At 50.5% G+C, this 25,277-nt stretch overlaps 1 protein-coding gene across 1 annotated transcript in view; it reads right to left on the reverse strand.

Moving 5' to 3' along the window:
* Positions 1–25,277, reverse strand: part of RYR1 (ryanodine receptor 1) — a 110,911-nt gene that overhangs the window by 12,949 nt on the left and 72,685 nt on the right. Inside the window, exons 79-91 of the mRNA XM_046680932.1 lie at positions 24,161–24,260; positions 23,756–23,835; positions 23,589–23,665; positions 23,154–23,227; positions 22,507–22,524; positions 21,392–21,472; positions 17,779–17,867; positions 17,557–17,685; positions 17,367–17,471; positions 15,080–15,161; positions 13,306–13,493; positions 2,823–3,164; positions 3–292 (exon numbers count right to left, since the gene is read on the reverse strand). Coding sequence (XP_046536888.1) covers positions 3–292; positions 2,823–3,164; positions 13,306–13,493; positions 15,080–15,161; positions 17,367–17,471; positions 17,557–17,685; positions 17,779–17,867; positions 21,392–21,472; positions 22,507–22,524; positions 23,154–23,227; positions 23,589–23,665; positions 23,756–23,835; positions 24,161–24,260 — 1,655 coding nt within the window. The remainder of the gene's footprint in view (positions 1–2; positions 293–2,822; positions 3,165–13,305; positions 13,494–15,079; positions 15,162–17,366; positions 17,472–17,556; positions 17,686–17,778; positions 17,868–21,391; positions 21,473–22,506; positions 22,525–23,153; positions 23,228–23,588; positions 23,666–23,755; positions 23,836–24,160; positions 24,261–25,277) is intronic.

Genomic DNA, 25,277 nt, shown 5'->3' on the forward strand with positions numbered 1-25,277 from the left:
GGCCCCGCAGGGCCCGGGTCGCCGCCGCCGCCAGGCTGGCCGAGACCCCCGCCGCCGCCGTGGCCGCCGCGCCCTCGGGCCCCGCCGCGCCCTCCTCCGCGCCCTCGACGGCCCCCTCGGCCGCGCCCTCGTCCTCGTCCTCCTCCGGCTCGCCCTCGGGCTCCGAGATGCGCGCGGCGATCTGCATCTCGAAGATGGTGTCCTCGCAGAAGCTCACGAACAGCTCCATCTTCTCCGACTCGCCGCCCTCGTTCACCACGTCGAAGATGAACTGGCGCTTGGACTCCTTGACCTGCGGTGGGGACGGAGGGGCGCGATGGGGCCCGGCGACAACAGCCAGGGCGGCTGCACGTTCTCGCTGCGGCCGCCGCTGTTCTGGACGCACGGTGGTGGATTTTCCTATTAATAGCAAACCTAGACAGCGCAGGCTGCAGGCGCTCTTGCGAGGGCGTCCCTCGGGCCAGGCCCTGTTGCGAGCATTTTACACAGATGGGCTCATTTACTCCTCACCAACAATCCTAGAGGGAGGGGCTCTTAGGCCCATTTCACGGATGAGGAAATGGACGCCTGGAAGGTCCCGTGCCCAGGGTGGCGCAGCTGAGAGGTGGTAGATGTGGGATTCGAACTCCCAACAAGCTGGCTGCAGAATCGATGTTTCTAGCTCCTTTGAGAGATGGAGCGTCGTGGCTGAGGGCAAAAGTCCTCCTGCCAGCCAGCCTGCCTGGACTCGGATCCTGATTCTGCTACTGAGCAGCTGCGTGATTTACACCTAACCCTCTGGGCCTGAGTTTCCCCTTCTGTAAATTAGGGGGTAATGCTAGGACCGACATTATAGGGTTGGTGTGAGGATTAAATGAGTTAATAGATGCTGGGGGATTTGAACAGCACCTGGGGCCTAATAAATACTGTCCAGTGTTCGCTATTATTATACAGCTGCATGAGTGCTCGAGGCCCACGTGGCTTAAACGGAATCCTGACCAGGAGAGTGGGAATGGGAAGGGGTGAGAAGGCAGAAGTGGGTGTCTGGAGGAATACACTAAGGGGAAGAGTGTGCACCTGGGGAGCACGTGACAGGTGGGGAGGGGGGTGGAGCTCCTACAGCACCTACAAGAGTGTGAAGGGCCAGTGGTGAACCGGGGCTTCCTGCAGGATGCAGCAGACATCCTGGGGGCAAGGATGGTGTGACCGCTTTCATGCCAGATTGGGGGGCTGAGTACACAGCGGTGCCCCAAGAGACACAGGGGAGTGTGCAAAGTCTTGAGGGTTCTGTGGAGTATGTGAGGGGGCTGATGTGCAGGAGCCTTGTGAGAGGGCACCAGGGGCTACAGGAGGAACCAGGCACGAGGAGGACGTAGCGCATGGGAGGATGTGGGCAGTGTGCAACCACATGGGGCTCAGTGTGCACAGCAGACGTGGGCCCACAGGGCAGGCAGGCAAGGGCCTGGGGCCAAAATTCTTGGGGGAGTGTTAGTGTGTAGGGGTCTATTATTCATAGAGTCAGTGCATGTGAGGCAGGCATGAGTGTGCAAGTGAACCCAGGAGTCAGTGCAGGAGGGCCTGGCACATGAGGACAGGGCTCAGTGTGGAATGTGAGCCCGGGTGTGCCTGAGCCAGGCATCAGTGAGGAGGCAACAGGAGGGGCCCAGTTGTTGAAGAGATGATGGGAGTGCAAGCCTCATGGGGTACAAGTGTGAGATGGGAAGGAGCGTGCAAGAGCACGTGGGAGGAGTGTGCAGGTGCCTGGGGCATCTGAGGAACGAAAGGGAAGTGTGAGTACAAGGGGCATATGAAGGGGAGGCCGGCTGGGCGTGCAGCGTGAGTGTGAGCAGGAGGGCTGCCAGGCAGCAGGGGCAGGGCTGGGGGTGAGCGTGTGTGTGGGGGGCCATGTAGGAGCGGGAGAGCGGGGCATGGGAACCACATGCAAGCTAAGTATGTGAGGTGGGCTGGGGACGTGCCAGGGCCACACGAGTGTACTCTTGGGGCAAGTGAATACATAAGGGGCATTCAACATTTGTGGGCTGGGTGTCTGGGGAGCCGAGACAGGGCACTTTAGGCTAGGGAGAAGACCTGGCCACCAGGGGCACACGGGGGCTCTTGTGGGTGAGCTGGAGAGGGTGGTCCAAGTGTGAGTGGGTGTGCCAGGGCTTCCATGAGGAGGTGAATGAGTGAGAAGTAGACAAGAATATAATGTGCCAAGGCCGCATCCTCAGAGTGAGTGTGCAAGAGCTGTGCACCCACATGTGGGCCCAGAGTAAGTGGGATGGGCGCTGTGTGCTAGAACCTCAGAGGGCATCTGGGGGCATATGCAGTGACTGGTGAGGTATGGGCCAGCGTACCAGGGCATTCCCAGAGCCCCCCAAAGTGAGTGTGCAAAAGAGTAGGCGTGGGTAGGCCAGGGTCAAGAGAGGGCACACCACAAGCTGCTGGGAAGGTGAGCAAGAGGTGTACAACCATGTACTCCAGGGTGTGGGTGTGGTTACATCAGGACTAGGGCATGCCAGAGCTCCCAGGGTGAGTGTGCAAGAGGTAGGCATGGTGTACCAGCAGCCACAGTGCAGGCATACCAGCGCTGCTGCATGTACGTTCATGCGTTGACCAAGTCTGCAGGAGGCAGGCGTGGGAGAACCAGGGATGTGCAGGGGCACAGCAGGGCCCATAAAAAGTGTGTAAAAGGGTGTGCATTGCAGAAGCAGAGCAAGGGCCCACCAGGGTCTGCAGAGCAGATGTGCAAAGCATGCACAGCCCCTTGAGGGGTCCAAGCATGCGAGGAGCATGCCCCAAAGCCTTGGGAGGCGAGCATGCACGAGCGCAGGTCCGCCGACCTGGGGCATCTCCCACTGGGCGCGGTTGGTCTCCGAGATCTCGAAGTAGATGCGTTCGATGCGGCGCGAGGCGCCCATGATCTCGATGCGGCCCAGGTAGGGCCGGAAGTACTCCAGGATGCTCTCGGCCAGCTCGAGGAAGTTGCGCAGGCGCGGGTCGTGCGGCACGTGCTCCGACAGGTTGGTCAGCAGCACCGCCACATTGAAGCCGATGTCGCGGGCCGGCTCCTGGAAGCGGTTGGCGAACTCCTCGAAATCGATCATCTCGTTCTCATCCGCCTCGGAGCACGAAAGCAGGAACTGGATTTCCGGAGCAGTGAACTGCTTCTGGCTGTCCATGGCCTGGGGAGTGGGAAGGGATGGGCGGGGGAGGTCAGAGGGCCGCCCGGGGAGCCTGGATGCTGTTCTTAACATAACTATGGACTTTTCATAGAGGGAGAAAAGTCCAGAATCGTATAACCAGCACCCAAGGGGATACCCAGCAGGTTGGCACCAGCAAGGCTGTACCAGCCATGAAAATACTGAAATGCTGCATTTCAATAAAGCTGAGCTGCCACCCACTGTAAGAGACTTTCCATTTTCAGAGATGGTAAGATGTGAATTGATGAGAGTCAGCACCTGTGTAGCAACTGGTAAAGAGATGTTGTCCCAGCTCTCTATGTGTCATCCAGGTGTGCCCCTGCAGGCCTGCTCTCCACCCTTCCTCCCCCCGTCCGTGGCACCTGTTGTCTGCATCAGAGGCTCTCTTGGCCCTCTGGCTTCAGGTGGGGTCCGTTCAGTTGGGGGTCAGGCAGCGGGAGGAGAATGGGGCGATGGCACTTCTCTCCCAGGCCTCCTCCTTCTGCCGGCAGTGTCCCTCACTCAGAGGTCTGTCCTGCAGCCCTGCCCCAGTGCAGCTCCTTCCGTCTCCCAGTTAGGTAACTAACTGAGACAATTAGTCAGGCCCCTCAAGGCTGGGCCCCAACGGCTACATGCCACCACCTCTGCCCGTCCCCCAAGCCCCTTTGCCCCCCTCCTATTTCCAGCAACTAAATGATTGACACCTGACACAGTGGAGGCCTCTAAATTTCAAACTGAAACAAACTGGCATGTGCCCATCACCGCAGAATTAAATGCTCATAGTGATATATATGTATATATATTTTGTATGCAAGGGTTCACCCTAAGCTAATATCTGTTGCCAATCTTTTTTTTTTTTTTCCTCCCAAAGCCCAGTGCACAGTTGTATATCCTAGTTGTAAATCCTTCTAGTTCTTCCATGTGAGCCACCACCACAGCATGGCAACTGACAGACAGGTGGTGTGGTTCTGTGACTCAGAACTGAACCTTGGGCTGCCAAAGCAATGAGACAGCCGAACTTTAACCACTAGCCCATCAGGGCTGGCTTGACATATTTTTTTCAAATACTTTTTTTTTAAGAACTAAAACATTACAGGTGCGAGTGGAGCCCTCTGTGCATCCTTCTCTTGCTTCATTCCCCCCACCCACCCCACGGTAACCACTATCCTGCAGTTGGCATAGCCTTCCAAATGTGTCAATATTTCTCTTACCTCTATCTCACCATTTCTCACAAAAAAACAGATAGTGTCCTGTGCAATTTTTGATTTAAAGAATTGCTATTAAAATCATGTCATTCGAAACCTGCTTTTTTTTCATTCAACTGTATGTTTTCAAGATCCAGCCGTGTTGCTATAGAGATCAAATGAATTCATTTTCACTGCTGTGTAGTATTCCTGTTTTATAAATAGAAGACTCTATCAATTCCTCTGATGATGGACATTTAGGTTGTTTCCAGTTTTTTTACTTTACAGACAACACTTTCATAGAACATTCTTGTGCTGATATCCTAGGCACTTTTTGCAAGAGGTCCCCTAGGGCAGTTTTGAAATGTTTTGACCATAGTAAGAATGCATTTTACAATGTGACCCAAAAAAAAAGTTTTCACGACACAATTCTGACTTTTGCTGTGCAACACGCTCTGCAATGTTCTAGTCTATTTTGTTTTCAAAGATGCTGGTCATGACTTCACTAGATTAATTTCGTGACCTACAGATGTGTTGCAACCTGCAGTTTGAGAAATGCTGCTCTGGGGTATGAACAGAAGCGAAATTTTCTGGCTCTGAAAAGTGCTTTGTAGCCAAGAACTTTGCAAAATGCTTTCTAAATGAGTAACGTGCTTTGCAAGTCATGAAGGGCAAGTCTTGAAACCACAGAGCGTGGAGACAGAATCACACAGGAACTCCTCACCTTCTCCCCTCACTCCGCCAACTTGCCTTCTCCCCTTATGATGCAGTGTGACACTGCCCCTCCTGAAAGCCACCATCCCCCCACTAATGTCCCGGGACTCCATCCTCTCCATTCGGTCCTGGACTCTGCTCTTGGGATTTGCTGCTCTCTCTTTGTCATCATCCATTAGCCCACCACCTTCTTTTGAAACACTTTCTTCTCTGCCTGCTGTCAGTTTATCTTCCAGATCTCTAAGGGCTGCAGGGGTTGGGTGGTTTCAGGCTTGGAATTTGCACCCCTCTCTTGAGATAAGCACTCTCCATGGAGATACCATTGAGGCCCGAGGCTCTGAATGCCATCCCACACCAACGACCACCAAGATTACATCCCAGCCCTGACTGCTCTCCAGAACCCACTTACAGCCGCAGCCGTACCTGACATTTCTTTGTGGATCTCTCCCCCAAACTGGAAATGGCCAAAACTGAACTCTTGATTTCAGAACCTCTCCTCCCACAGTCTTAGCCATCTCAGGAATAGCATCACCACCCACCCACCCCAGGTGCTTAAGCTAAAATCTTTGAGTCATCCTTGGCTCTTCTCTTTTATCTCCACCCACCCCTGATCCATCAGCAAACCTGTCAGCTCTGCTTTCAACAGATCTAGACCCACAATCTGGCCCCCACCCTGGTTTTGTCCCCCATCGTCTCCTATTGGGCCATCACAGCAACCTCCTCCCTGGTCCTCTTGCTCCCTGTCTGTCCCCACATGCAGCTGGAGGGACCCTGTAAACATGTGAGCCAGACCACATCCTTCCCCTGCTCAGAGTCCTGCCTTGGCTCCATCTCATTCAGGTTAAATGTCAAAGTCCTCCTTGCAGCCAGCCAGGCCCGCCCTCTCTCATCTCTCAGACTTTATTTCTTCCTCTCTCCTCCACAGCAGCCCTCTCCAGCCACACTGGCCTTCTTTGCATCCCTCTCATTCCCAGCTTTCAGCATTTACACTTGCCATCCCCGGGGCCCGGGATGCCACAACCTCCCCAACTTCACATGGTACCTCTCAGCTCTCAGCTTCAGCGTCCTCTTCTAGAAAGGTCTTTCCCGACCACCCAGTGTACAGGGCTCACTCCACCCCTGCTCTCTTGCACGCCACCCTGCTCATTTCTTTCAGACCACAGATTATAACATGGCATTACTTTGGTTATTTACTTATTTTCCCCCGCCCATCCCCACTGGGCTGGCTATCAGCTCTGAGGGTGGGCTCTGCATTGCCTGCTGCTGCATACAGTAGCTGCTCAATACATATTTGTCAAATGTACTCAGCACCTTGAAAACTGAGAAGAGTTTTTAACAGTTCCAATTTTTGAAAATTAAAAAGTCCTTTAAAAAAAAAATCCTGAACTTGGGATTTTAAACCATCAAGAAACTGAAAAGTGTGGTGTAAAATACAAGATTTGTAAAGAGTTTGGGAAATCATATGATGTTTCATGTTTGGGAAATCAAATGAGGTCTGGTAAGTGGTCAAACATATAGAAATGAGGATATTGCCATTTTGCAGTCTCTAATGAGCTAATGTGGGCATTGAACAGCAGCGGCTGCTGATGTCACAAAAGGAGAGATGTCAGGACAGGCTGTGCCTCCTCATGGATGATGTACACAGTACCACAAAGGAAGGCGCTGGGAAAACCAAAAACAAACACCCCAAATCTGAATGACATTGAGCTTCTTGAGCTCAGTCCCAGTTTACAGGAAACACAGGGGACAGTGGAACACAATAAGTGACACCACAAGGATGCACCCGCCAGACCCAGACTCTGGAAACTCTACCATGAGGATGGCACCACCAGTGAGAGCCACGAGCCCCACGTGGCTGCCGAGCTCTCGAATCGTGGCTGCCGCAAATGGTAATGTGCTGATAGTGTAAATCCATCCTGTCTTTTGAAAAAAAGAATGTAAAGTATTGAATAATTTTTTATATTGATTACATGTTGAAATCATATTTTGGATATACTAGGTTAATTAAAAGCCAGCCCTGGTGATCTGGTGGTTAAGATTCGGCGCTCTCACCGCTGCGGCCTGGGTTTATTTCCTGGTCAGGGAACCACACTGCCCGTCTGTCTGTCGGTTGTCACACCATGGCGGCTGCGTGTTGCTGTGATGCTGAAAGCTATGCCACTGGTATTTCAAATACCAGCAAGGTCACCCATGCTGGACAGGTCCCAGCAGAGCTTCCAGACTAAGACAAACTAGGAAGAAGGACCTGGCCATGCACTTCTGAAAAACTGGCCATGAAACCCCCACAAGCAGCAGCGGAGCATTGTCTGATGGAGCGCCAGAAGGTGAGAGGATGGCGCAGAAAGACCCGGCAGGGTTCCGCTCTGCTGTCCGCAGGGTCGCTAAGAGTCAGATTGACTTGATGGTACTAACAAAGGTTGAAGACAACATATCGTTGAGAATAATTTCATGTTCCTTTTTCTTTTTTTAAAGAGTCGGTACTAGAAATTTTTAAGTCATACATTGTATTTTTACCAGGCAGAGCTGCTTTATGGACTGACGACCTGCGTCTGTGGCAGATAAACTGCGAGGAAAAGGAAAAGTGACAGAGGGGAAGCAGTAGATAAAAGGAGGTTTGAAGAGAGATCAACTGATTGCCATGGGTGGGCCTTGTTTGGATCCCGGTTCCAAGAAATTGCGAAAAACAATACGTGATATTTATGAGATGTGGAAATTTGAACACTGATCAGACATTTGCTGATTTAAGGAATGGTGGATATTTTTCTTTTTGTTTTTATGGTTTTGCTTTTGGTTGGGCATGAGAATGACACTGTGGCTTGTTACATAAAAGGGTAGCCTTTTAAGACCATATACTGTACAATTCCATTTATATCAAGTGTCCAGAAGAGACAAATTTATAGAGACAGAAAGTAGATGAGTGGCTGCTAGGGGCCTGGGTGGGGGAAATGGGAAGTAAGTGTTACAGGGTCCAGGGTTTCCTTTCTGGGGTGGTTAAAATGTTCTAAAATTAGATTGTAGCGATGGTTACACAATTCTGTGAATATGCTAAAAAAACTATTGAACGGCACATTTTCGATGGGCGAATTTTATGGTGTGTGAGTTCTATCACAATAAAGATGTTTTTAAAAAGAAGTCTTTTAATTTAAAGAGACATACAAAGATATTTGCAGATAAAATATTTGCCGATAAAAAAAAAATAAGGAAAATCTCAAAATGGTCCAGGCCAAGACTAAAGTAGGAGCCTGCGATGTGTTTTCAGCGCTCAGGAAGGGCTTTTCCAAAGCGTAGCAGAGGTTCTGGAATCTGCAAAGCGCTTATGGATGGAGATGTGCTTTGCAGACTGTCAAGAATTCTGTCAACCACGAAGAACTTGGGAAGCCATGAAACAATGCTATATATTTTTAATGCAGATTTACATATGAACGGAAATGCAGAAAGGAATGTCTGGAGGGACATAGACCACGTGGATGACACTGGCAGCATTTGCAGAGGTGGGATGAGAATAGGATTGGGGGTGGGGTCAAAGCTGACTTCAACCAACACTGGATCGATCTGAATTTCCTTACAAGAGGAATGTATTCCTGTATTTCCTATTTTGTTAAAAATTAATAAAATTAAGTGATTTTCATAAAATACATAAAAATCAAGTATTCTGCATGGCAAAAGAAACCCACCATAAGCAAAGTCAAAAGACAAATGATAAACCAGGAAAAATGGATGTAACTCCTATTGCTAACAAAGCTATAATCAGCCTAATATATAAAGAGCTCCTAGAAGTCAAGAAGAAAAATACCAACATCCCAATAGAAAAATAAGCCAAGGGCATGGTCAGTTCACTGAACAAGTAGTACAAAAACAATACCATGAAAAGATGCTTAACTGCACTCATGACAGGAGAAATGTGAATTAAACCTGCACTGTAATACCATTTTTCACCTATCAGATTGGCAAAAATCCAAATATTTGACAATGTGGTCTAGCAGCGAGACTGTGGGGAAACAAGTACTCTCACATGTTGCTAACGAGGGGGAAAAATGGAGGGCAAAATCTGTCCAAATGACAAATGCATTTACCCTGTAACCCAGCAATCCCACTTTTGCAAGCTTATCCTTAGATATAACTGCACATACAGAATGACGTATGTACAAGGGTAATCATTGCAGCCGGCATTGTTTGCGGGCCATGTGGAGCCTTCCTCAGCACGCTTACTTCCATCTGCTGGAAATCTGCAGTACCAATTTATAATATCTGTGCTATAAACTGCACTTCTGCACAGTGCACAACTTGCACAACTATCCATGGCAGCCCTGACTACAGCATGCATTGTAACAGGAAAAGTGTCCATCAACAGGGAATAATCAAATAAACTATAATACATATACAAAGTAGAATATTGGGTACCTGTAAAAAAAAATAAGGAGGACACTCCCTGTATCTCCAGAATATATTGTCAAGTGATACAGACTAGTGTATGTAGTTCCTTACCTATTATGTACAAAAGGAGGAAAATAACAGTATCTGGAAAGGTTCAAAAGAAACTAATGCTTACTCACAGTGGTGGGAGTGGGGGAAGGGCAGGTTGAGAAAGAGGCGGCAGTGAGATTTCTCACTTTGTACCTTGTTATATATTACTTTTTAATCTTGTGAATGTATTATTTATTCAAAAAAGAAAACTGATGCACTTTCAAAGTTACAGGTTGCTTGTTACTTTCAACTTCGTGAAACAGAGATATTGGGCTATAAAATGTTGTGTACGTGACATCAAATCTTGTGATCTGTAAAGCCCTGAACAGGTGGGAGTGATCTTTACCTGTTCTAAAAAAATTCATCTTATAACTGAAAGTTTGTACCCTTTCCCCAACCTCTCTCTATGCCCCCACCTCCCAGCCCCTGGACACCTCTCACTTTTCTAGTCTATGTTTCTACGAGTTCACCTTTTTTCGATTCCACATAGAAGTGAGATCTGGTAGCATCTGTCTTTCTCTGGCTGATTTATTTCATACTGCCCTCAGGTTCATCCATGTTGCCGCAAATGACAGCACTTCCTTTTTTTTTAAAGGCTGAATAATATTCCATTGTGTCTCTATATATACACCACGTCTTCTTGATCCATCCCTCCACTGACAGACACTTAGGTTGCTTCCATGTCTTGGCTACTGCGAATAACGCTGCAGTGAACATGGGGAGGCTGCCACCTCTTCGAGCTAATAGTTGCATTTCCTTTGCACATTTACCCAGAAGTGGAATTGCTGGATCGTATGGCAGTTCTATTTAATTTCTTGAGGAACTCCCATACTGCTTTCCATAGTGGCTGCGCCAGTTTACATTCCCACCAACAGTAGACAAAGCCTCCCTTTTCACCACATCCTTGCCCACACTTATCACTTGCCTTTTGGATAACAGCCATCCTCACAGGTGGGAGGTGCGATCTCCTGGGGGCTTTGATTTGCATTTCCCTGAGGGTGAGTGACGTCCAGTGTCTTTTCATGTACCTGCTGGTGTCTGTGTGTCTTCTTTGGGAATATGTCTATCCATTCCTCTGCCTATTTTTAAACTGGGTTGTTGGTTTCATCGCTTTTGAGTTGTGAATTCCCTGTATACTTTGGATATTGACCCCTTATCAGATACGTGGTTTGCAAACATTTTCTCCCATTCAGCAGGCTGCCTTTTCCTTTTGTGGATGGCTTTTTCTACCGAGCAGAATCATTTTTAAATTAGGAATGCTGTGCACGCCAGCTCCTGCAGAGTCCTTTTTGACTCTCTTGTAGGCCCACTGAGACTCTGTCCCTGCACCCGCCAGTCCTGAGAGCGGGGCGGGCCTCCCAGCCAGGGCCTGGCACCCGGAGTTCTTCACTGACTATTTACTGGACTAGACTGATGGATGAATCCGGAGGCAGGATACTCTGGAGCCAGACTGCCTGACTTCTAATCCCAGCTTTGTCACTTATTAGCTGGGTGACCTTGAGCATGTCACTTCACCTCCCTGTGCCTCAGTTTCCACTTCTGTAAAATGGGGCTAAGAAACAGTCCTTACCACAGAGGGCTGCTGTAAGGATTCAGTGAACGAATCCATTTACACACAGGACCTGGCACAGAGGGAGGCCATGATAAGCGTTAGATCCTCTTCTTCCTGGAGGAGGAGGTCCCAGGCTGGCAAGCGATTGGAAAGGAAGGTGGGGGCCCTGGGAGTGTGTGGCACAGATGCCCAGGGAAGCAGGCTTTGCTGGGGGAGGAAATGGCCGACCGTGGCAAATGCTGCCAAGAGCAGCCAGCCCTGAATCAGGGAAGGAGTGGGAGGTGAGAAGGGAGTGAGTGAGGGTTGACAGCTCTTGGGAGGCGTGGCTGAGAAGTGGGGAGAGATGCTCAGAGGTGCTGGGAGGCAGGGGGCACTTTATCTATCCATTTATTTATTTCCTTTTTGAGGAAGATCAGCCCTGAGCTAACATCTGCCGCCAATCCTCCTCTTTTTGCTGAGGAAGATTGGCCGTGAGCTAACATCCGTGCCCATCTTCCTCTACTTTATACGTGGGACACCTGCCACAGCATGGCTTGATGAGCGGTGTGTAGGTCCACACCCAGGATCCGAACCTGAAAACCCCGGGCCACAGAAGCGCAACGTGCGAACTTAACTGCTGCGCCACCGGGCCAACCCTGGGGCACCTTATTTTTAACTCAGGAGATCCTGAGCTTATTCAAATGCTGATGGACAGTAGTGACTGCAACCCCTAGATTAAAATAAGAGGCCTCGAGTCTACACAGATATAGATAGGTAAATGGACAAATGAGTAAATAAATGGAGGAGAAGGGAAGAACTCTCCCTTATGGTAAAATGGTAACTGATAAATATAACGGGTAGGGTGAAATTAGAAAACCACCATTTGTCAATTACCATAGTCACAGTTGTTTCCGGCAAGAATCATCAACGGATGCTAACCCTAGAGGGCGAGCAGGACATTCACACGGTCTCAGAGCACGTCCTCATGGTAGCATCCGGACAATGGGGACGAGGGGAGACTCCACCATAACCAAGGGAGCCACGTTAACATCCACAGTATCGGGAAGAACCAACCTCGCGTTCCTCCTGATACGAGGCACTGAGAAGGACAGGTCCTTTCCATGACATTCCAGCCAAAGATGTATGGCATCATGAGGAAAATTCAGACAAACCCACACTGGGCCATTCTATAAACCAACTGACCTCTATTCTTCAAAATTGTCAAGGTCATGAAAGACACACAGATCAAGGAAGCGTGTGGGATTGGAGGGGGCTAACGAGCCGCGGTGCCTAAATGCAGTCCCCGCCCCTGGACTGGATCCCTGGCAGGGAAAAGAATTTCTTCCAGGAGTGACAACTGAGTAAGGTCCACAGACAGCAGCATTGTGTGGATGCTAATTTCCTGATTTGCATAATTGTTCTGTGGTTCTGTAAGACAATGAACTCGTTCTCAGGGGACACACGCTGAGGTATTTAGAGGTAAAGGGGACTCGTGACAGAGCAAACGTGGTAAAAAGTTAACATTTGGGCAATAGGGGTAAAGGGAAGGCAGAAACTCTATGTACTGTTCTGGCAACTTCTCTATGAGCCTGAAGTTATTTCAAAAGAAAAAGTTGATAAAACAGTGATGGAAACCATCTGGCAGGAATAACAGCGGCTCACGTGGTGCGCTCCTGTGTTCCAGCCTTGGCCACACGCTGTCCACCCTCTCTGCAGTCCCGTGAGAGAGTTAATGTCATCATCCTAGCCCACTGCACAGAGGAGGAAACTGAGGCTCAGAGTAGACAGTGACTTACCTGGGGTGACACAGGAAGGGCAGAGCCAGATTGGTTTCTGCATTTCCCTCCTCACAGCCTCATGAGTTAGACCTGCAACGGTCAGTAGTGACTGCCTCCCTCATTAGACTATAAGCCTCATGAAGACAGGGCTGCGTCTGTCTCGGTCACGGCTGTGTCCATGGTTCCAGCACAGGGCCCAGCAGAGAAGAGAAACTCAGTAGATGTTTATCAACTGAATAACTGATCTCGATTGATAATGATGATAATATTATGACTATTAATAATGATAATAGAAATAACGGTTCTTATCTGTGTTAATGCATTTCATCTTCAAAACGACCAAGGACTGTTTTATCCCCATTTTACAGAGAAAGAAACTGAGGTTTGCAGAGACGTCTCCTGCCCAAGGCAGGCAGCCAGGAAGGACACGACCGGCCCGTGGCACCCACACCCATCCGCCTTCCAGCACCCACCTTCTGGAAGTCCTTCTTGGAGATGAGGCCACGGGGATCGGTGACGTAGTCCTGGAAGGCCTCAGAGCCCACGATGTCCTTGAGCTTGAGGAACATGTCGAAGAACTTGAGGATCATCTCCACGTTGGATGAGGATTCCACCAGCATGTCCACCATCTGCCGGGCAATCATGCCGTTCACCACGTTCCCTGCGGGCGGCCCCAGGTCAGTGCAGCCCGGCAAAGCCTCCTTTCTGGGGCCCCAGCGGGCTTGCCTCTCTCCAGCTCAGGAGCCCCCAGGATGCACTGTGCTGGCGGAAGCTTCCTGCACCAGCTCCCAGGTCTCCCTTCAGAGGGCACAGGGCACTTCCTGATCTGCACCAGCAGCAGGTGAACCTGGCTGATCCTGTCTTTGTCCACCTCCCCCGAGAGCTGGGGAGTCATCAATAAAGATGACAATGGCATAAGCCAGACGCCATGCCCAGGGCTGCTCTGGCGTGCTCTCATCCTTGATCTCATCCATGCTCTCTCAAGAAGGGACATTACTATCCATTTTTACAGAGGACACTGAGATTCAGAGTAAGCCACACACTCCGGCTTCCTTAGCCAGGAAGGGGTTGAGGAGGACTTGACCCCGAGCTGCATGACCTCAGAGCTCACACACCTAAGCCTTCCCCTAGCCCCCAGAGGCCAAGCAGGTCCACAGATGAGGGAGGCAGGACAAAGGGTGAGACAGCAGGGCAAGGTGGAGACTGTGGCAAACTGGGCTCCCACACCCCCTCTAAAACAAACTGGCTCCGGCTTCTTTTTGCACCTTTCAATTTTAATATAATTTCAAATTTACATGAAAGTTGCAAGAATAGTGGAGGGAACGCTTATATATTCCAGATTCACCAATTGTTTACATTTTGCCACATTTGCTTTATAATTTCCCTCCCATGTATATTTTTTCCCTGAACCATTTGAGAGTAAGTTGCAGACACGTGGCCTTTTTAGCCTAAACATTTCAGTGTATGTGTCCTAAGAGACAAGGACATTCTTTTACATAACCATAGCACACTCATCAAAATCAAGAGATTTAACATTGATATAATTCAGCGATTTAATCCAGGGCAGCTGATTTTTGCCATGTGAGAATGTGGATCCAGGGTCACCAAATCTTTCAATTTTTCAAGAAAAGCTGGAAATCTGATGTTTAAAGGGAACCTTCTGATTTTTAAAAGCAAACAATTAGTTACAAGAAAAGCAAGCCACTGTAAGAGCATTCTTCATTGCAACATTGTTTGTAATAGCAAAATATTTTTTTAAATCCTTGAATGTCCATTGATAGGCGTGTGGTTAAATGAATTGCTGTATGCCCACACCGTGGAGTACTATGCAGCCATATAAAAGAACAAGGACACTCTTTACGAACCTCTACAGAAAAAAGTATTTGTCTACTAGTTAAATTGTTTTATTAATCAGTAACAAATTATAGTTGTTTGAAGTCACTAAATTGTGGGGATATTTGTTAGGCAGCAGAAGCTAACTGACACATTTAGTGAATAAATAAATATGTAAATTTTAAAAAGCATCCAGGCCATCCACCTTATTAAGATTTCTCTGGGCATTCAATGAACTCCTAAACGTCCAGGCAGCAAACACAATAAGTGTTTGCCGGGCTTGTTATTGTGGCTTTGACCCTGACATGATGTCAGACGGGGTGGAAGGTTAGGGTCTCCTGGGGCTCAGGGGGCCATTCTTGGGGTGGTCTGCACCTTCGTACCCTCCTTCACCCCCACCTGCTGGGCATTTACCTTCTAGTAGTGACAGCAACATCACCACCATGTCCTTCTGCAGATCCAGCAGCTCCTTCAACAGCTCAATCTGGCTCGAGTCCTAGAGACCCCCATGTCAGCTATGTCAGGGCTGGTCTCTGCAGAGACGCCTTCCCCTCCTCCCCCGCCCAGCAGGGCCTAAGACCCCTTTGTTCTACCCTCTTACCTCCGAGGGGACCCGAGTCCAGATATGTTCCTCGGAAGCAGGGGAAGGGGCAGAGAGACAAGATTGTGGGGGCGGGGTTGGCACTTCTGGGAAAGCAGCCCAACAGGTGATGTGCGGGGCCAGGGGCTGGCAGATGAGGAGGACTGGAGGGAGGACGGGGCTCGGAGAGCAGATGCTTGGGGCCAAGAGAGACAGAGACAGAAGAAGCAAGTACTGGGGACAGAGATACAGATCTGGGAAGGGAGAGAGCTCAGCACTGCACCTGGGCTATGTTGGGTGCTTGACACCTGTTTGTTGAATGAATGAGAGATGGAAAAAAGTGGGACTCTGAGTTCAGGAAAAAGGCTGGAAGATACAGCCATGTGTTTTCTGGTAAGCCATTTGGGAAGAATGTGGGGACACATTGCCTCCCCTGTCACAGTGCCCACAGAAGTAGGACCCACAGAAGTCTCCAAAATAGTCACAATTCTGCCACAGGATCCTTATTATATCAGGTTGAGCTCCAGAAAATTGCCAATTTTTGACCCACAAAGTGGTAATTTCATATGGTTCTAACTAAAAAAAAAAATGAAGGAGGGGAAAGATGCCAAACAAATGGGATGTAAGGCTCCTTCTACCCTAACACATTGCCACACTCCCAAAGCTCTGCAATCGGACTGTAAGATTCCAACATTCCAGGATCTCAAGATCCGAAGCCGAGCGGTGTCTGCTGTGTGCGCCCGCCCGCGATGCAGCCCCTTGCTTCTCTTAACAACTTCACTCTCAGAGCTCAGGGGGGAACCCCACGTTCCTGGTCTAGGGGTGGCTACGTGACCAGGCCTGGCCAATCAGAGCTCTCTTTCCCCGGCCACGGTGATTGGCTCAGGGATGGGCATGTGACCCAACAGTCCAATCAGAGACCATCGAAAGGGCTTTTCCAGAGGTTCCTAAGAAAGAGGGGTTCTCTTCCCCCGGAGCTGTTAGCAGGGCTGCCTGGGAGCCTGGGCGCCACTTTTGCAGCCCGTGGGGAGAGCCTGACTGAGAATGAAGCCAGAGAGGAGAGAGGCATTTCTGCGGACATCACTCTAGGCCCCGGATCTGTGATGTGAACTGATCAATCCCCCCACTCCACCCCCATAAGCCACCACTTTGCATCGGATTTCTAGCCTTTGCCCCTACCCCTAGATCACGCTGATGAATTAACACTGCAGGATTTGCAGCACGAAGATACAGACACTCTCTAGAATTTTCAGGTTATGCCAGCAGCCTGACACTGAGGAATTGCATTCTTAAATTCAGCTCCTTTCAAAAGGCAGATGACACCAGACAGGATTTCTGCCAGCCCCTGTGGCACCTCTGAGTGAATCAGAAAAGGCACCCCTCCTCAACACTCTTGCTGTTGGGAAATTATAATATACAGGCAACTTGACTGCCATCTGCTGGAAAACTACTGTAATAAATACACCGGTATGTGTATGATTCTCTACAAGGCGGCTGGCGCCCCTTCAGATGTCGAGCCCTGGTGCAGTGTCTATGGCAGCCTCGAATACGTTTACCAGACAGAAGCAGAGCAAATGGATAAGGTGTTCGTGAGACACTGACAAGGCTGCAGCGGGGCGCGGGTGCTGGGGAAAAGGGGAGCACGAAGATTCTAGAGATGGGAGACCGGGGCTCGGCAGGGACCTTACATCATGGGTGCCCGGGATGGGCGTCATCTGCCGCACGCAGAAGAAAGAAGCAAAATACTCCTTCAGCCCCGGGCCCTGATCTGCAAGCCGGCCCCCATCCCATCCCCGGGGCTGTCTGAACCTGAGATGACCCCGTCAGCGAGGAAAGAACATCAGCCAATCAGAGAGGAGCTCCGGGCCAGAGGGGGCGTGGCCCAGACGCCAGACCAATGGAAGCGCGGATGGCAAAGAGCCGATTGGCGGTGGCAGAGGAGGGGCGGGGTCAAGCGGAGAGCCCATCCGGAAGGAAGATGGATTTGGACACCGGGAGGGAACCGGAGCGGAACTTGGCAGGAGCGCTTGGGTGAGAAACTGGCCGATGGGGCAAGACTTGGGGACGCGCCCCTTGGGGGGATGCCCGGAAGCCGCTGGAGCAAGACAGAGGGGCCCGAACCTGAGCGAGCTTCATCATCATGTGGGCAAACACGTGCAGGAATCCCACCACGGCGTCCCAGAGGCGGCTGTGCGCCAGGCTCTGCTGGTTCCCGGTGCAGGGGCCCTGGCGGCGGAGGGCTGCGTGAGCGCCGGGCGGGGCGCGGATGCGGGGCCGCCCCGCCCACCCCGCGCCCGCGGGCGGGCCCTACCTGGATGTACTCGGTGAGGCTGTTGAACACCTGTTTCGCCACCGACATGGCCTTGGAAAAGTTCCTCTTGCCCTGCTCCTCGATGACATCCTTGCCGGAGTAGTACCAGTAGAAGTCGCTGATGGACTCCTGGGGGCCGACAGGGTGTGAGGGGGTGCCGGGGCCAACCGTGGCCCCACGGCCCCCGACCCAGGCCACTCCTGGACGGCCTCACATCCTGACCTGCAGCCGCAGGAGGTAGTCCACCGTGCAGATGATGATGTTAATAGTGGTCGTGTTCCCTGTCTGTGTCCGTAGGTAGTTCTGGAAATCTAGGGAGATAAAAAGTCATTCATTCGTCGAGAATCTACTATGTGCTAGGGGAGGTGGAGAGTGGGCCATTTATTCCTTTACGCAATGAGCTTATTGAGTGCCTGTTGTATGCCAGAAGGCATATAATCATTAATTTATGTAATAACTCTTTATTAAGTACCTACTGTGTGTCAGAGCAAGATGGAGAATCATTTATTTATTTATGTAATAAATACTTATGGAGGGCCTACCACATGCCAGCTGTGGTGAAGGGTCAATTATTTATTCACTCATTGTTTTCCAAGATATGTTTCTTTGACCTACAATGTAACAGAGGAAAGTGGAGATTCAGTCCTCCATTTGTTTCCAAACATTTTTATCGAATGCCTACTATGTGCTGGGGGAGATGGAAGATTGGCTATTCATTTATCCAACAAATATTGATTGAGCATCTCCCAAAAGCAAGAGGTAAGCATCTGTCATTTATGTGTTCATTCATTCAATATATATTTATCAAGCATATACTATATGCTTTCGGGATACGAAGACTGGCCATTTACTCTTTGGGACTGCAAATTTATTGAGCAGTTACTGTCTGCCAGGCACTGTTCCAGGCCCTGGGGATACAGCAGTCAAAGTGAACAAAGTCCCTGCCTTTGTGAAGTTTATGTTCTCGTGCCAACTTTTCAGCCTTTTCTAACTGCAACCTACAGTCGGAAATCCATTTTACATTGGGAGCTGGTGCACACGTTTCATCAGGAATTACATCCATGGGTACCCAGAATGGAAGTGCCACGTGCCCTTACTATGTGCCGCGCATGCTGGTATTTTCCACCCTGTGCTACGTCTAGTGAGCTACAGAAGAATTCTGATCTCAACCCACTCAATTTGTAGCTGTCAACCTCGCTCTTGGCTGCACATTAGAATCCCCTGGAGACTTTCAAAAATCCCAGCGCTCAGGCCCCACCCGGACCAACTGCATTGAAAGCTGGGCTTCAGCATCTTTGAAAGCTCCCCAGGTGTCCAGCGTGCAGTCAGGGTGAGAACCTCTGCGATAAACTGAGTCGTGAGCCTCTGCCGAGTGGTTCCCACCAGGATGTGAAAAACATTGTTCTATGGCAGAAAGCTGGTCACTGTTAGGCCGAGCCCTGGGGCCCTGGGGGGTTGTTAGACCATTCTCTCTACTTGAGTGTGTGATTGAGACGTTCTAGAATAATAATAACAATAAACACTTCATGGGTGGCAGGGATGGTGCGGGTGGGCAGGAATGATCAGAGTTGTGATGGGGGAAGCCCCGGGGGCTGGAGGAGCCGAGGAGATGCCTGACCCAGCCTGGGTGGTCAGAGAAGGCTCCCTGGAGGAGACTTCTGAGCTGAGACCTGAAAGATAAGTAAGAGTTTGCTACAGGAATTCCCAGCTGTGTGGCCTCAGGCAAGTTATCGAACCTCTCTGTGTGACACAGACTGTGCCTCAGTTCCCCCAGATGTAGCACGGTAGTCAAAACAGACTCTACTTTCTGGAGCCGTTGTGAGGTGTTGATGCTTTAATATACATGAAGAATTTGGGACAGCACCTGGTACGTCAATAAACTGTGCTTAAAGGGCCTTAAAGAGAGTGCCGAGGTTAAAAGCTGCGCTTTGGAGCAGTGGTTCTCAAAAAAAGCTGCGCTTCGGAGCAGTGGTTCTCAAAGTGTGGCCCCAAGACTCAGCAGCGGCATCTCCTGGGGACCTGTTAGAAATGCACATTCCTGGGCTCCAGCCCAGAACTATTAAACCAGAAATTCTGGGGTGGGGCCCAGAAGTCTGCATTTTAACAAGGCCTCCAGGTGATTCTTAGGTACGTTAAGTTTAAGAACCACCTCTGTAGACCCATTTGCCAAATGACCAACTCATCAAATTATCAAGGCAACAAAGACGGATTCAGTTAAGTCCTGTGAATGCTGACAGCAATGTCACGTTGTACAGGATGGCTTTTACAGCCCTTGAAAGTTTTTCCTTTTCCCTCCAAAGTTTTACTTTCCAGTGACATCCTAACAGCCACTTCACAATCACTGTATCGGGCTGAATGTCCATTTTGCCTGCTTTCACGTTAGAGACGAACGTATACTCACATATTCGAGATTCTATAAGCAAATGTCATCAATTCTGTTTTCTAACTCCTTTGCGTTAATTTAAATGGGACCATATGCCTAAATGGTTACATATACAGCTCTCCCGCCTGTAAAGGACTCTGTTAGCTGAAGACACTGTCATAGACATGCAAATAAACAAGGAACACCCTTTTCTCTGCTTTGAATGGCACTGAATACTCAAGACATGCCAGGCATCTGAGATTAGAAAGATATTCCAAATATTTCTTTGATTCGGTTGGTTAATGAATCCATGAATTTAGGCAGAGGACTGGACTGCAAAGTTGTTGGGACAGAGAAATCCTACCCACAAGAACATTCTCATTTCTAAAAAGTCATAGATCCAGAAAATAAAGTTCATCTTCAACCCCAAAGACTGACTCCACCTTAGTTAAATTAAAGAGAGGAAACCATAGTCATGTGGCACGAAGATATTTAATAAACTTTGAAGAAGAACTAGTTATGGGCATAAGAGCTTTTGAGAATGCAAAGCAATGGATCATGCTTTGTCCTTTGTGGAAAAGAAAAGAGTGAAGGTTAAAGGTCTTTACTAATCAATTACCTTAAAGAACACTAGCCACGTGGGGTGCAGCTTCTATGGAAGTTACACGTATAACTACTCCCATTCTTGTCGTGCAGGTTGATTTCTGGGCAGTCTGTGGTTTCCTCATCACCTGCTAAGCGTCACAACCACAACCTCGACACTGTACGTGTTTGTTAGAGGAAATGGCGTTGGGGAGAATGTTCATTGTACAGAATTTTAGCTGCCCCTTTCACATAAGCTAAGTGTGCCACATGGGGTTATATTTTCTCACCACCGGATGTGTTTCATTAACTTGCATGTCATCCTGATCTGGTTCAATTGCCTGAACCAGAACAAAAGCTGTGAAAACTCTTGTTTAAGTCAGGAAAAAAATCTGTAGGCCTTCCTCCTGGCAAAGCATTTTATAAGCAAAATTAATGTGATTTGAACAGACTCATTTAAAAATGTCGTGTGATTTTTTTTTTCCCTATATGCACCCAAAGTATGGAAATCCACCACATTTACTGAACTTCTGCAGCCACTGCAAAATGCCAGTGGAAAAATGGCATAAGGGTAATTGCTCATTTGGGCAAATCGATTCTTGGCCAATTGGTTTTTGGCAGATTGCTTTTGGGGAACTGGACTGGTGAGAGAAGGTGAAAGAGAAACAAAGTGGCTAGATTCCAGAAATTCAAAAGACTTAGGAAGGGGAGTGGACAAGGCTTGATGAGGACTGAAAGGAAAGGATGAAGGGCAATGGGGTCAAGGACAAGGTCAGGATGGGTGGTGAGGCATCACTGAAAATCAGAGGAGGGGACTATGGATTAAGTCAGGCAACCCTTGCAGACTGCCCCCAAACCTCGGCCTCCTGCCCACCCGCCCCTCCTCCTCACCATTATTGTGCCCCTCGCAGAGCAGTTGCAGGAATCGGAACAGGTCTTGGGTGAATTCATCATCTGCCATGACTTTTTCTCCTGGGGGAAAGAGGGGGCCAGGGCCCAGAAGGGGTCAGATGTGCCAGGACACAGCACACGCATGCACACGGCCCATGCACACTGCACCCTCATGCACAAAGCACAGGGGCGCGGGGAGGAGCAGTCACCGCTTCAAAGGAACTGTGAGCGCCACGAGCGTCCATGACACGGGAGGGTCCCCACCTCAGAGTTCATGGAGACCTGAGGGGCCCCAAGTCATGAAGCTGGGGCCTCAAGGGTCTTTCTACAACATCAGTATCCCCGTGATGTCACCACTTATGTGACATCCGGGAATGTCTGCGGACCCAGCAGAGGTTCGGGGCGTGGAGGTTAATGGATTATGGGGGGGTTGGGCTCACTTTCACCCAAAGGCTCTGAGCAGGAAGGGATTCGTCTGAGGATGGGACTGAAAGACAGCCAAGTGGCTCAGATGCCTTGAAAGCAGCCAATCCAGGAGAAGCAGAGGGGAAGGCGTGTAAACCAATCAGAACGAGCATCTGAAAGAAGCCCATCACGGTGAGCTGTAGGGGAGGGAAGAGGTGAATGGGCCAATCAGAGCAGGCGCAGAGGGGGCATGCACACCAATCAGAGTGGAGCTGGGGCAACCAATCCGGTTGGTGATGGGAACCGCAGACCCGACCAGTCTGGGGTCGCGGCTCAGAGAGCTGGGTAGGTGGGAGTGGGGATCACCCCACCTCGGGACTGCGAATCTGGGTCTGGAAGTGCGAGAACATCCAGCTGGAAAGGGATCTGTGCCATCTTCGCTAGCTTCTATTTTACACATGGGGAAACTGAGGCTTAGGGAAGGTAAGGGACTTATTCGTAGTCCCAGGTGATGTTGGTGGCTAATCTGGGGCCCGAATCCTGGTCTCTGGACCCCGGACCTCAGATTTTCCGCGGGCATGGTGCACCCACGGAAGGGTTCCTCCATCCCCGGATGTCCCAGATCCTCAGCCCCCAGGTGGAGGGGCGGTTGGGGGTTAGAAGGGAAGGGGTGGCAGTCGCACAGCAAGGGGTTACGGGCGGGGAATTACCGTTCTGGCGGTTGATGACTGGGGCAGCCACAGGATGGGAGGAGGAAGCAGGAGAAAAGAGGGAACGAGAGAGACCGAAGGAGACAGAGAGACAGACACAGAAAAACACACACGGTGAGACGGTCAGGGATGAAGACATAGACACAGAGAAACAACCCAGAAAGAGAAAGGGCGGTAAGGAGCAAGGAAGAGAGTGGGAAATGAGGGTAAAAGCCGAGAAAAAGAAAGAAGAGGGAAGAGACAGAGAGAGATGGACAGGTAGAGGTGAGAGGCAGGAGGCGAGGGTCAGGGCAGAAAGGTTAGATACGTCACAACACAGCAAAGAGGAGAGTCGATTAACCCGGATTAGGGACATTAATGAGAGAACACCAACCAGGATGGGAGGTTTGGGGCATGTTCCAGGCGGGCTTCACTTGCTGATGGACAAGAGAACCCAGACAGAAGGACACCCAGGGGTGGGGACCATGGTGGGGCAGCAAGGGCGACCACTGCGGGGGGGTGGGGGGGCGGGGGCGACGGGGATCGGGGAAGCTCTTGGGGAGGGGGGAGCCTTGGAGGAAGGAAGCTCTGGGCAGCATTGGGGGTGGAGGCAGATCCCGAAGGAGGAGGATGTCCTGGGGAGAGGGACACCCAAGAGAGGGCCTCACCGGTTCCGTCCTCGTTCACCATGCCCAGCCCCTCTGCCTTGTTCTGTCTCTCAAAGGCATTGAGATCCAGGACGCTGAGGGAAAGACAGGAAAGCTTCAGGGGGTCGGGAAAGTCAGCCGCCAGCAAGAGGAGAACAAAGGCAGACAGGACTCGAGCCACATTACTGGGGGCCATCGGAGCCCCGATTCCCCGCTGCTGGCTGCCCCTTGGATCCTGAACAACCTTCCAGTCCAGCTGTCTGGATCATAACACAACTCATTCTTAAAGCCTGCGGCATTTTGCCTCCCTTATTGTTCCATGTGAATTCTTAGAGTAAACTCCCTGTTATTCGAGCTGCTCCGAGTGGGGCTCTGTTCCTGGAACCGGAAGTGGTACCAGGAGTGGGGGCTCAGCCACACCAGACAGCTTAACTAAAAGGTGTAGCCAGAGCCTACCTGCATGTCTGCATCAGCGCCTGGATGCTCTGGAAGAAGCCGACTTCCTTCTTGTCCTTCAGATAATCCAGCATTTTCTGCAGGGGGGGGGGGGGGGGGGGGGAGCTGGGAGTGACACAGGAACGCCCCGCCCCTTAGCCATCCTCCCAAATCCCTTCACCCGTTACCTGCTGCACATCTGCATTGCCTCCATTTAGGATGGAGATGCCCAGCTTGAGGGTGGAGGACACCATGGCGCCCGTCTCTCCTGGAGGGGGCAGCAAAAGATGGCCCGATCGGTTTCGGAGCAGCGTTCTCCACTCACAAGAAAACGGCCATCCCAGGGGATGCGAGGGAAGGGGGTGGAGGAGGGTGCAAGGGCGTGCATGCGGGGGTGATCGTGACTGGAAGAGGAGAGAGAAATTGCAAGGCAAGTGGAACAACTGCAAGGCAAGTGGGCTGGGGTGTGTGTGCAAACCACAGGCACGCAGGGGTGAGAGGGTGTGGCCACTGGGCACACGGGGAGTGGGTGGGCAGGGAGAGTGGGGACAGGAGGGCGTGCTCAGGAGGACCCGAGTGCACGGTGAGGGCACCTTTGCAGGCACTGATCATCTGGAGCACCATCTCCGCGGCGCCCCGGGTGTGCAGCCGCGCCTGCTGGTACAGCAGCCTCTGCTTCTCCATCTCTTTCTCCTGGGGCAGAGCCAGGTCCGCAGCGCCGAGTGAGTCCAGGCTCACCAGGCCAGCCTTTTCCCCTCACAGCCCAGTCCCTCACCCCTGCCCTCCCTGCTCCAGCCACAGCCACTGGCGCCTTCAACTGTCAGCTCCCTCTGTCCCCTCGGATTGAAGTCCCGGATTTGTTTCTTGCACCCAGCACAAGGCTGGGCATGGAACCATCTTAACCTGGGCCCACGGACCTCCAAGGCGTCAGTGGATAGAATCCAGGAGGTCTGTGAACTTGGATGGGGAAAAAAAATTCAGATTTTTATGTTTACCACCCTCTAACTGAAATGTCACCTTTGCCCCCATTACGGGTGAGGCCATAAGTCATAGCAGTATTGGCAGAAGCTGCGGTCGTGTCACCAATAAGAATGACAGATGTCTCCATGTCACACTATTTTTGCAGACATCTCGAAATACCGCTGACGTTCATCACTACCCATCAATTACAGTAGCTACTGGACCCCGTTAGATCTTGTTATTTGAGAGATTAATAAAGAATGCAGATGGTACTGTATTATTTCCTCTATTCTGAATGCATCCCATACATTTAAAAACAAACAAGATTCTGAAAAAGATTTCATCAGATGCCAAAAGAGACCCTGGCAAAACGAAAGTTAAGAAACCCAGGGATGTGCTTGCTGACTGTCTTAATTTAATGATGGATGGATGGGCCCACTGTGTGTTTACTAGCTCTTTCTCACTGCCTGGCCTTTGTATGTCCTGTGCCCCTACCTGGAACACTGTTCTCCTTTGCTTCAACTGGAACTTCACTCCTTTTATCTTTCTGCTCAAACATCGCCTCCTCTGAGAAGCCCTCCGATACCCTTCCCGCTAGGCTGGTCAGGCACCTTACTGGACTCCCATAGCCCCCTGGACTTCCCCCAAGGTCCCCTGAGCTTCTCTGACTTCCCCAGCCCTGACGCCTCTGCCCGGGGCCCCCATCCATCCAGCCCTGACCCCTCTGCCTGGGCCCCCAATCCCGGCCCC

Source organism: Equus quagga, chromosome 13 (genome assembly GCF_021613505.1).
Source record: "Equus quagga isolate Etosha38 chromosome 13, UCLA_HA_Equagga_1.0, whole genome shotgun sequence".
Classification (NCBI taxonomy): Eukaryota; Metazoa; Chordata; class Mammalia; order Perissodactyla; family Equidae; genus Equus; species Equus quagga.